Consider the following 12,263-nt stretch of genomic DNA (forward strand, 5'->3'; position numbering starts at 1 on the left):
CTATCCAAACGCCACATGGTGTCCGCTAACGATGGAAATAATTTTTCATTCAAAAAGTCAAATGGCGCTCCTTCCCTTCCGAGCCTTACCATGTGCCCAAACAGTGGTTTACCCCCACATGTGAGGTATTGGTGTACTCAGGAGAAATTGCCCAACACATTTTAGGATCCATTTTATCCTGTTGCACATGTGAAAATGAAAAAATTGAGGCTAAAAGAATTTTTTTGTGAAAAAAAAGTACTTTTTCATTTTTACGGATCAATTTGTGAAGCACCTGGGGGTTCAAAGTGCTCACTATGCATCTAGATAAGTTCCTTGGGGCGTCTAGTTTCCAAAATGGGGTCACTTGTGGGGGAGCTCCAATTTTTAGGCACACGGGGGCTCTCCAAACGTGACATGGTGTCCGCTAAAGAGTGGAGCCAATTTTTGATTCAAAAAGTCAAATGGCGCTCCTTCCCTTCCAAGCCCTGCCGTGCGCCCAAACAGTGGTTTACCCCCACATATGAGGTATCAGCGTACTCAGGACAAATTGGACAACAACTTTCGTGGATCAGTTTCTCCTTTTACCATTGGGAAAATAAAAAAATTGTTGCTAAAAGATAATTTTTGGGACTAAAAAGTTAAATGTTCATTTTTTCCTTCCATGTTGCTTCTGCTGCTGTGAAGCACCTGAAGGGTTAATAAACTTCTTGAATGTGGTTTTGAGTACCTTGAGGGGTGCAGTTTTTAGAATGGTGTCACTTTTGGGTATTTTCAGCCATATAGACCCCTCAAACTGACTTCAAATGTGAGGTGGTCCCTAAAAAAAATGGTTTTGTAAATTTCGTTGTAAAAATGACAAATCGCTGGTCAAATTTTAACCCTTATAACTTCCTAACAAAAAAAAATTTTGTTTCCAAAATTGTGCTGATGTAAAGTAAACATGTGGGAAATGTTATTTATTAACTATTTTGTGTCACATATCTCTCTGGTTTAACAGAATAAGAATTCAAAATGTGAAAATTGCAAAATTTTCAAAATTTTCGCCAAATTTCCGTTTTTATCACAAATAAACGCAGAATTTATTGACCTAAATTTACCACTAACATGAAGCCCAATATGTCACGAAAAAATAATCTCAGAACCGCTAGGATCCGTTGAAGCGTTCCTGAGTTATTACCTCATAACGGGACACTGGTCAGAATTGCAAAAAACGGCAAGGTCTTTAGGGTCAAAATAGGCTGGGTCATGAAGGGGTTAACCTGCAGATGAGGGGTTAATCTGCAGCTTATTAGCATTCTGAACCTACATGGTGCTGGCACTTGGAACCTACATGCTGGGAGGAAATTAACTTTATTCCTCCTGGTAAGGTTCGGGTTTCAGTCATGAGAGTGGCATCAGTGCGGGTTCAGTTACTGCTCTGTGTATAGAGAGCGGCGGTGGTAACCACGCCCCATCACTGACTGACAGCTGACTCTAATGCTGAGCTGCTGTCAGTCAGTGCCGGGGGTGTGGTTGCGGCGGCCGCTTTCTATACTCAGTGGTGACTGAACTCGCGATGGCACCAGCCTCGTGACTGAAACCAATACGTTACAGGGAGGAATAAAGTTAATTTCCTCCAAACATGTGCTGTCTAAGAGCTGGTGCCATGCAGGGCCAGAAGACTATTAACCTGCAGATTAGCCCCATATCTGCAAGTTAATAAAATTTTTTCATGTGACAAGTTAAACTCTGGCTATATCACTAACAGAACTTGTAGGGAACATCACGGGGATCTAGCTGTAGGTAAAGACACATAAGACAACATCAGTAGTCTTTCTGTATACAAAACTTCATTTTACACTTCTGAGATCAGTTACATAGAGAATTTACAAGGAAAATCTTTTTTTTATGATATTCTTCTAAGTGTTTGAGATTTCCCTATACTAGCCCCAACTTTATCAAAAATAGAAAAAAATAGTTCAGCTCACATTCCAAGAATAATAAAGATCCCAGGAGATCCAATTTGTTAGTGCACGGGCGCAAAGCAGGGAATCTGTTCTCTGAGACAATTTAGAGAAGAAAACTTGTTCCGACACTCACTGAAAAATTCAACAATGATAACAAAGAAAAATGTGCTGGAAGATATTAAAATCCATCAGTACTTGATCAAAAACATATTTTAAGGAGTGTTACGTGTTTTGAACCCTATCCCCTGAGTTCTTAGTCATGACTGAATATTGAAGTTGGACCTTCCAACTAAAATGGCTATTCATTAAGGGTACATCTTAAAAACGATATCCTGAGATTTTCATTAAACATAATACAACTGAAGTGCAAATAAATAAAGAACTAATACTAAATGCAAACTTTGTAAAAAGTAAGAGTAAAACCTCCATATTTGCATCACCGTATAATTGAGAGTTGTCTCTTCTGTGAACGATGTCTGATAAAGTTTCTCTCTTTAGGACCATCTGGCCAGAGCGCATTGCTTACGTCCTTGAGCGGTAACTATTCTGCGCCCATGACCTTCACCAGTACCGGAAACAAGGTCCTTTTGCGGTGGATGTCTGACCATGCATATAGCAGGAAGGGATTTAAGATACGCTATTCAGGTAAGAATGACAAATCATTTATCATGGCTAATGGGTGGAAAGACACTTTATCTAGATTGAACACTGTCTGTCTTTTAGGGAATAGTTACATAAATACGTGAATCTGTAGGAGTAGATAAACATGATGTACAGAAGTCACAGCAAATGACTTATTTTCTGCCATTCTGTACTTTTCAGTCACAGCAAATATAAAATGATATACATATGACAGCGTAGGAGCAGTTGACCATGAGGAACACTATGCCTTGTGGCTTTATAAAAACCCATGGTCTTTTCAAAATAAGTCAATGACATTAATTGGCCTAATTTGACAAGTCTTATGAATGGTTGGACAATTGTCATAAAACCCTTTTTGCAAAGAAGGGTGGCCACTAGTGATGAGCTAGTGTGCTCGTTACTCGAGTTTTCCAAGCATGCTTGGGTTGTCTCTGAGTATTTGGTCATAGATTATGTTTGAGTCCCTGCAGCTCCATGATTTGCAGCTGTTAGACAAGCTCAACACATGCAGGGATTGCCTGTTTTTTAGGGAATCCTCAAATGTATTCAGGCTGTCTAGCAGCCGCAAATCATGCAGCTGCGGTGACTCAAACATAATGTACGAGCACGCCCAAGATACTCCGGAGAACACCCGAGCATCCTTGGAAATCTCGAGTAACGAGCACACTCGCTCATTACTAGTGGCCACCAATCTGGTCTGCACTAGTCTTTCAAATCCTTACGCATACGAATGTTTGCATGCATACAGTGTTAATCACAGATAAGATGCCCTATGTATTGAACCCATATGTACCATAGGGTAAATGTACATTAGATAAACAATAAATCACTATATTGGTGACCACAAGTCACTAATGATCCCAAAGAAATGGTACTAAAATTAATAATTTTATTGTTATAGCTTTAAAATAAATACTTAAAAGACTTAAAATGAGAACAGTGGAAAAATGTGCTGAATTCAAATAAAAAAAGGGACCATTGTGCCATGGGAAAAAATAATATTCAATGACGGCCAAACAATAGAAAGGTATTTAAAACACAATACGGTGATACATACAGTGCACAATGAAATTCAAGCTAAAGGCTACAAAAACATGTGTTCCTACAATAATGGTAAATGACCATTTCACAGTGCAAGATTGAATGTTCACCTATGTGTTAGAGATGTGATGATATTCATAGAATGATCATGTGCATAGTTCTTAGGTGGAAGATCTCCTTCCTTATCTAATGAGTACCGTCCATGTCAATGACTATGTGACACTAAATAAGGCAATGAGGTATGTTACCTGAATGGCCATGTGTTAATCTCCCGTGTGCATACTCAGAATACAGGCAAGGTCCTATTTCAGCATTATGCATGACAAGTGGGGGTGCCTGAGGCTACACGGCTCTGAACAAACATGATTTTAGGCGCTTTTCTAAGAAATCACAAGGGGAGACGCTGGCATCTACCAATAGTTCAGCCTTAGGCGTTGGAAATGTAACTTTAAATAGTCCTATTTTATCACTGAATTAAAAAGAGATATACATTTTTTACTAGTGCTCTCTAACTATGGCCAATAAGAAGAAAAAGAACTAGACATAAAATTAAACAAAAAGAAAAAATTATGAGAACAAGAGATATAAAAAAGAAGAAACAGGTTCAGGTTTTATTTAGATCATGTAAAATAACAGTTTACGTATTTTGGTTCCATATTTCAGGGGCGTTGATACATTTTTTGAATATCTCGGGTATAATCTAAGCAGTGCTTTCCTCGAGTCAAATTTTCAGCCATAGGATGGAGGACAATAGAGCATGTATTGACAGTTTGATAGCCCGTAATAATAGCTCACAACGACACGTTGCTCCATGTTCCACGGGACCTTTTTTACCCCAAAAGATAATCGCACAGGCACAAGTTTATGAACACTTGTTTCCCAATAGTTTTTTAGTGTAAATGTATAAATAAAGAGACGCACGGCACTTCTTAGTAAATGGGTGCTCAAGTAGGGCTCCATTCCAACTTTATTAAAGGCAAAAGACTTAGCACTCAAAAATGGATGCAAAATTCAAGAACAATTTATTTCAGGAGAATCCTCGGTATATATGGTTTTAACATTTCGGCCATCACTGAAAGCGTCATCAGAAACAGACTACAGAGTACAATAGAAAACCGAGAGAAGCAGTGCTAGGGGATAGGCATGTAAGTGCTTGATTTTTGCGTCCATTTTGCAGTACCATATCTTTTAATGTAAACAGGCTGCTGGTCACCTGATGAATGAGAAAAATGCTCTTTTGTTGGGTGAAATGATCTTTCATGCAATGTGAAACATAACCGATCTGGACTTGCACTGCACCATCGCAGCCTAAGCATGCGGCCTACAGCACATCACTCAATGCATAGTGTTTAACTATATAAAACTGGCTGTTAATGACCACCGTTCGGAAAATGTGCACCAATCAGCGGTCGTTTAGTGCTGCCAGTCAGTCCAGGTAGAGGACCCTTAAAGTGCTTGTGCTGTAATGTGATACATAATGAATGTGTTACTACTCACTCTGCTCATGCAGGCAGCAATGGTGTCCTTTTCGCTGCTGTCAGAATCCGGTGGCTTCTAAAAGGCAACTTACTGCATGAGCATTGAAAAATAATCATTCATCCTTGCTATGTCATGTATACTCTTTTTGTGTGTTAGCTGCCTACTGCAGTCTCCCTCGTCCTCCTCTCCACGGCTCGGTGCTGGGTCCTGTCATCAATCCCCCTGGAGGAGTTGTGCGGTTCACTTGCAATCCCGGCTATCGGCTTATTGGAATTAACTCAGCTACATGCCTCCGACGTCCTCAAGGCTATTATGACTGGAACTCAGAAGTGCCATTATGTCAGGGTACGTCTACGTGAACAATCCCACAGTGCTTTACATAGCAGTCTTTGCTTAAATCCATAACACAACTGTGCAGTCTGTAACTAGATATTATAATATAACACCAATGCCTTTTTACTGACCTTATTTGAACTTTTGCTGAACAAATGTAGAATTTTACTTGGAAACAAACAAATCGGTATATTGATTTAATAATAATTTGACAGCTACAGTCATAGAAGATTCTGAATATTGTGTATTATAATGATGTTCTTCATTTCTTACTTTCTGTTGATATCACCTTTAAAACTGACATATTTTACTGTATAGGCATACAATGGGGTATGTCACCCCAGGAACTCCCATTGTAAAAGACAAAAAAAAATATCATGCATTGTGCCTTATTTTATTGTATATACCCGTGTAGAATACCACACTATATACCAGGGGAGGACAACCTGTGTTGCTTAGTGATTTTCCGTGTGGTCACCATTCACCAACTCTCTGGGCACAAATATGCCTGACGGTGTCTTGTAGCTGCATAAACGTATTTTCCATGTTAGGTAGTAGAGCAGTGTCATATAGCACCATAGGGATGGGTAACTATTAATGGTACACTCTGTGGCCATGGCTGTGACCCTGTCATCATTTATGTTAGAAGATGAAGTAAAGAAGTGTGTATTGATTGTCCGTTGGGACAGTTAGAGTTAATCTTTGGGACTAACCCAGAATAAGAGGGAATGAGTTGAAGGAAAAGTGACAATTTCCTGTTAAGAAGTTAGATAGGGCAGTCTGGAGTGCATAATGAAAGGATCTGGGGTACATGGGGTGTAATGCCACATTCTGGGGAGTCTCTAACATGAAAGGAGACTGAAGGATACTGGCTGCATGAGGGGAAAGAAGACGTGGAGCCATGGGACAAAAAAGGTTTCTTGCTAAGCAGGATTGTATGGTCGAGCTGGGTTGTGGTCAAGTAGTGAGAGCAGTGGAAACAGAAGACAATTAGCGAAATTAAAGAGGAAAATGTAAAGAAAGAGGACAAGAGAATAAAGAGGAAGGAAACTGTATACCTATCTCTTGTATATATTCCCTACCAAGTTCCCGTTAAGTAAAGGGTTTATTTTCCAATGGTGGTCTCCCTCATTGTACTGTCCAACACCTGGTCCTGGCAAACCAGCAACATCAGTTACATGCAGCCTGCAAGGGCGCTCTCACAGCACAAGTCCCCACACCCAGTCAGGACCCCACTCATGTAACATGCCAGCGTGTAACAGACAAATACCTTGCCAATGGCTACCATCCTGCACCAGGTTACACATGCACAAGTGCTGCCATAATCATTGTAGTTTATGGGAGCAGGTAAAATCTCAACCGTGTCAGCATCTCGCATAAACTATAATGGAGAAAGCTGAATCCATTGTCTCCTCCTTTCTGGATTGTGAATGGAAAAGAAAAGGAACCTCTATCCTCCTTATAGGTGGAAGTCCTAAGAATGAAATCAGCGCCTATTAGACATTTATGTTGTGATGTTCATGATGTTTTATTGTGGGGTTGGTTAAATCAGGCGATGTGATCCTCAGACCAATAAAGATTGCGCGTCCTTGCTCTATATTAGACTAGATAAATAGCTATACCCACATCATATCTGCCTTACATAAGCCAAAAAGAAACAGATAACTTTCATTTGGTAAATGGAGCCCTCATCAAGTGTTGTATGAACAGATCCCTATGTGAAAGGTTTAATGTGGCCACTCTTTCATCTGAATATTGTCTGGCATGCTCAGAAGAATACTCATAGTAGAGCCCACTCACACTCTTAATTTTCCTGCACTGGAGAATGACATATAGCTCCAGGGATGTAACTATAATAGGTGCAGGGGCTGAAGTCGCATCTGGGCTCTGGAGTCTAAGGGGCCCATATTAGAAGACCAATTCTAATACAGACCCATGATAGCTGGGAACCCTGTTGGAGATTTTGCATTGGGGCCTTCCAGCTTTGTTATGCCACCGTATAGCTCACTGGCCCTTGTCACCCACTATCACCTACAGTATCATTTACACATTATAGCGAGAGACTGGCCACTAGTTGGATTTCTGACTACTGTGACCTTTGACTACTGCAGTGTCATCAACTTAGAGTCTGCCATGGTACATCATTGAGAATATGAACTACTATTATTACTACTACTAAGTCAAGGGCATGGAATGTGGAAGCTCTGTTAATAAACGAAAATATTCTGACAATAAATTAAAAACTTTATGTGCCTAGAATTTCCTTAGATATATCTTCATAAACTTCTGCTCGCAATTCAGTTGTGTAACTTCATTGTTATCAGTCACTCACTTATTAACATGAAATGTCATTTTCAATCTGTTCAAATTAAAATTAATGATATATTAAGAGTGTTAAAGGAATCATGATGGCAAGTAAAAATTGTCAAATAGTTGTCAAGCTTGCTGCTTACTACTTTTTTCCAAGGTGGATGTTGTATAACACTTGTTTCTGTCACTTCTTGCATTGGAATTCTGCACACTCTGCAGTCTAGACTGAGATCTCCCTCAGCTTCCCTCCCAGCCGGCATAACACTGTCATAATTATCATTTCAACTGGAGGCATGAGGTGTCCCCCTACTCCTGTCCAGCCACTAAATTACCTGCCACCATGAGATGCCCTGCTTCTTGTTACCAGGCCAGGCCTGGAGGAGCTGCCAAACTTTGAAACAATAATTGAGTGTTGGCCTCTGTGAGCTATGTCTGCACTTAATTCCCCTCTTCATACATAGTTAATTTTGTGAAAATCAGACAGGCAATTCAATTGAAGTTTAAAGCTAAAGGCTGTAACCACATAGAGCTATATAAAAGCATCCCAATTCTGCTCTTCTTTCCTTTCATCTTGTCACTTCTAGGTTTGATGAATAGGTAGTAAATACAATTTATATTTATTATGTCGTTGTTTTGGGAAACATCTTGACAGTTATGACTTTCATCATTAGGGTAGAACTACCCCTTTTACTTGCCAACAATATTTGTAAACTGTTTCAAGAATTCTTTTATTCTGATGTCCTGTTCTCATTAACAATACTAGTTAGAGATATATATCTGTTTAGGGGGTACTCCAACAATGTAAAAAACATTTTAACTCAATGCTTAAAGGTCATTGTCCTTATAAAAATAAAACCTTGGTGCTTGGTCAACTCTTGGTGTGGTCAAGATGCTTGGTGCACAGTTCCACCCACTGGTTTTGCATTCTCCGAATGACTTACTAGTGATTAGCAGCACTGACTTGCCTGGATTGGGCAGAGAAAACTCAGGCAAGCCAGCTCTGTCAATCACCAGAGAGGAAGGGGGAACATGCAAACTCAGGTGATGGAACAATGCATGGAGCCTCTTGGCCACACCAAAGCATTAGCATTTTGGATCAACTTTCACTTCATTTCTTTTAAGCATCTGAATATACATTCACAGGTGTGTCTCTATTTCACTAAGATGATGCCACAAAACAGAAGCTTACAAACACATGACATCATCATATGGGCAGTCCAGAATTTTTTAAAGGCATAGTAATCTTAGTGTATGTAAACTTTTGACTTTACAGGAAGTAATAAAAATGCCTTAAAACATACTCTCTCTCATCATTTGGTAAATATTAATAATTATGGTAATCCTGATTGACCTAAAATGGGAAAGGTTTACTCTGATTTCATGTCAGATATTAAGAAAAACATGCATATGTGTCTTTTTATATAGTGTATGTAAACTTCTGGTTTCAACTGTATATATATATATATATATATATATATATATAATTGTCTAAGGGTCACTTCCGTCTCTATGTCCTTCTGTCACGGTTATTCATTCGCTGATTGGTCTCGCCAGCTGCCTGTCATGGCTGCCGCGACCAATCAGCGACGGGCAAAGTCCGGAAGAAAATGGCCGCTCCTTACTCCCCACAGTCAGTGCCTGTCGCCCGCATACTCCCCTCCGGTCACCGCTAACACAGGGTTAATGCCGGCGGTAACGGACCGCATTATGCTGCGGGTAACGCACTCCATTACCGCCGCTATTAACCCTGTGTGTTCCCAACTTTTTACTATTGACGCTGCCTATGCAGCATCAATAGTAAAAAATGTAATGTTAAAAATAATAATAAAAAAAAAAACATGCTATACTCACCCTCCGTTGCAGCTCACGCCGGCCGCCATCTTCCATTGCAGGTTCCGGTGGCAGAAGGACCTGCCATGACATCACGGTCATGTGACCGCGACGTCATCACAGGCCCTGCGCGTCTGTGCGACAAGGACCTGCCATGACGTCATGGTCATGTGACCGTGACGTCATCACAGGCCCTGCGCGCCTGCGCTACAAAGACCTGACATGACGTCACGGTCATGTGACCACGACATTGTGACGGGGTGTACGGCAGAGCAAGAAGGGACAACAGGCCAAGGGATGATTCAACAGATTTATTATCAAGAACGCTGGAACAACACATGCAGGTAGATCTACAGAGTCCACAATTAGTCCAATGGAACAGGTTCAGGGGCACCTCCCGATAATCCTTGTGCCAGGTAACAAAGCAATAGTCCACAATTAGTCCAAGGGATCCCAAAACAATCTCACGAACGACGAGATATGTCCTCAGCTCAAGTCTCGCCCCGTTCGCTTCCGCAGTCACAGATGGGCGTGGGGTCTTGCCTCAGCTAAGAATCCCCACTCCTTCTCCTTCAAGGATCAACTCACATCTGATCTCAAAATAAGAATGGATTGTCTGAGCTCCTGGGATCCGCCCATGAAGGGGGTAGGGGTTACACCTTCTATTCAATGGTTGGGTCCACCAGAAGATTCTAGACTGGTGGGCTCCAGGCAGTCTATGTAATATGTACATTTGACTAGCCACCTGCTGTGAGGAAGAATGGCTATTCCTCCACTAGTGATGTTGACAATGCTTAATTACATTAGAGCTTAGGGCTGCAAGTATTGGGGGAAGGAGACATTGTTACAGGTGAACTCCCAGCCAAGAAAATACATAAATTACAGCTAATAGAAACCAGAGAACAGTTACATACATCAAATGGCATATTATTCAAATACAGGACAGGGCAAAAGTACATATCATGACAGACATCATCACAGGTCCTGCGCTAATACCAACCCTGGGACCGGAACCTGCCGTGGACTACAAGGGCTCCCTCGGAAAGGTAAGTATATGTGTCACGCTCACGCCCTGACTGGTGGGCGTGAGCTCGGGGGGTTTGTGGCCCCACTGTGCCACAAACCAGACTACCCTGGAAGGGGCGTGACTATGACAGCTGCCTGGGTTTTCACTGGAGCCTCTGATGGTGAGGACAGGCTTGTGCAGCAGGCAGCTGCCAGGTGCTACTCCAGGGTGGTGTCTGGCTGTGGCTGCTGATCCCACTTGGGAGACAGAAACACCTGGATTGGTGCGGGCATTAGGCAAGACTGGCAGAAGAGCACGGCTGGAACACAGACGAGTAGGCTGGCACGGCTGAGACAGGGCTGGCAGAGACACGGCAGAGAACTCAGGGCTGGCAGAGACACGGCAGGAAACAAGACTGGCTAGGACAGCAGGAACACAGGACTGGAAGGCAGGGCAGGAACGGCAGGACTGGCAGGAACACAGGATTGGGAGACACTGCAGAGAACACAGGACTGGAAGGCAGGGCAGGAACGGCAGGACTGGCAGGAACACAGGATACACAGGACGGGTTGATGTGGTGTATGAATCAGGCTGCACTCTGATGACACCCGAGTGCAGTCCTATTGTGAGTGTGATGAAGGAACAGGTAGGGACCTGTACACACAGAAGATGCAGGTACGGAAACAAGCCAGAAGGAAAGGAGAATGAAGGAACAGGTAGGGACCTGTTCACACAGGAGGACCAAGTAACAAGTAGAAGGTGGAACTAAGAGAAGAGAAGGAGAAGGCAGAGCCAAGGACGGAGCCGCAAGAGGCGGAGCCAAGGGCGGAGATGCTGGAGGCGGAGCCAAGAGCGGAGACGCTGGAGGCGGAGCCAAGAGCGGAGATGCTGGAGGCGGAGCCAAGAGCGGAGACGCTGGAGGCGGAACCAAGAGCGGAGACGCTGGAGGTAACGCCAAGAGCGGAGACGCTGGAGGCGGAGCCAAGAGCAGAGACGGAGCCAAGTGCAGAAACACAGGAGGCGGAGCCAGATAGTACCGCAAAGAGCAGGGCCAGATAGAACCGCAAAGAGAGGAGCCACAGAGCAAAGCCAGAGAGTGCGAAGCAATGTCTGAGTGCAGAGCCGCAAGAGTGCGGAGTGAAAGCAGACAGAAAACACAAGGAAAGAAAGCAGGGAAGGGAGCCACAAACAAGGAGACCGAGAAAAGACAAAGTACAGTCAAGGCAATAGAACAAGACACAGGGACAAAGACACAGGGACCAGGATATTCTGCCTCCTGGAGGGCGAACTACAAGATCAAGGCAATAGCACAGAGAAAAGCCTCCAGAGAGGGAGTAACTCAGAGCAAGGCCAGGCAAACTCAGCAGCTAAATACTAACTGAGCAAACACATTGCACAGGCCCAGACCACAGGGTGGAGCTGCACTATATACAGGAGGCCTCTTGGTAATTGGTCAGGAACTGATTGGACAGGTGCACCTGATTCCTATAAGAACCAGAGAGTTCAGGCGCCGGCCCCCTATACACATAGCCATGAGGCATGCACAGAGCAGAGGAACAGACTATGGAGCTGGCATTAAAGAGAAAGCACATCATGGCCTGGAGCAGTGGGTAAGATTGTGTGAGAGATGTGAGGCCATGCTGTGATGCCAGCAGAGTTGTTACAATATGTTTATTTTTAATTTTTTCACCTGT

The 12,263-nt window shown here is 42.7% G+C and overlaps 1 protein-coding gene across 1 annotated transcript in view; it reads left to right on the forward strand.

Annotated features, from left to right (window-relative positions):
• Positions 1–12,263, forward strand: part of CSMD2 (CUB and Sushi multiple domains 2) — a 1,686,610-nt gene that overhangs the window by 1,604,757 nt on the left and 69,590 nt on the right. The window contains exons 48-49 of the mRNA XM_069756979.1: positions 2,427–2,573; positions 5,247–5,435. Coding sequence (XP_069613080.1) covers positions 2,427–2,573; positions 5,247–5,435 — 336 coding nt within the window. The remainder of the gene's footprint in view (positions 1–2,426; positions 2,574–5,246; positions 5,436–12,263) is intronic.

The sequence above is a fragment of the Ranitomeya imitator genome, chromosome 3 (assembly GCF_032444005.1).
Source record: "Ranitomeya imitator isolate aRanImi1 chromosome 3, aRanImi1.pri, whole genome shotgun sequence".
Taxonomy (NCBI): domain Eukaryota; kingdom Metazoa; phylum Chordata; class Amphibia; order Anura; family Dendrobatidae; genus Ranitomeya; species Ranitomeya imitator.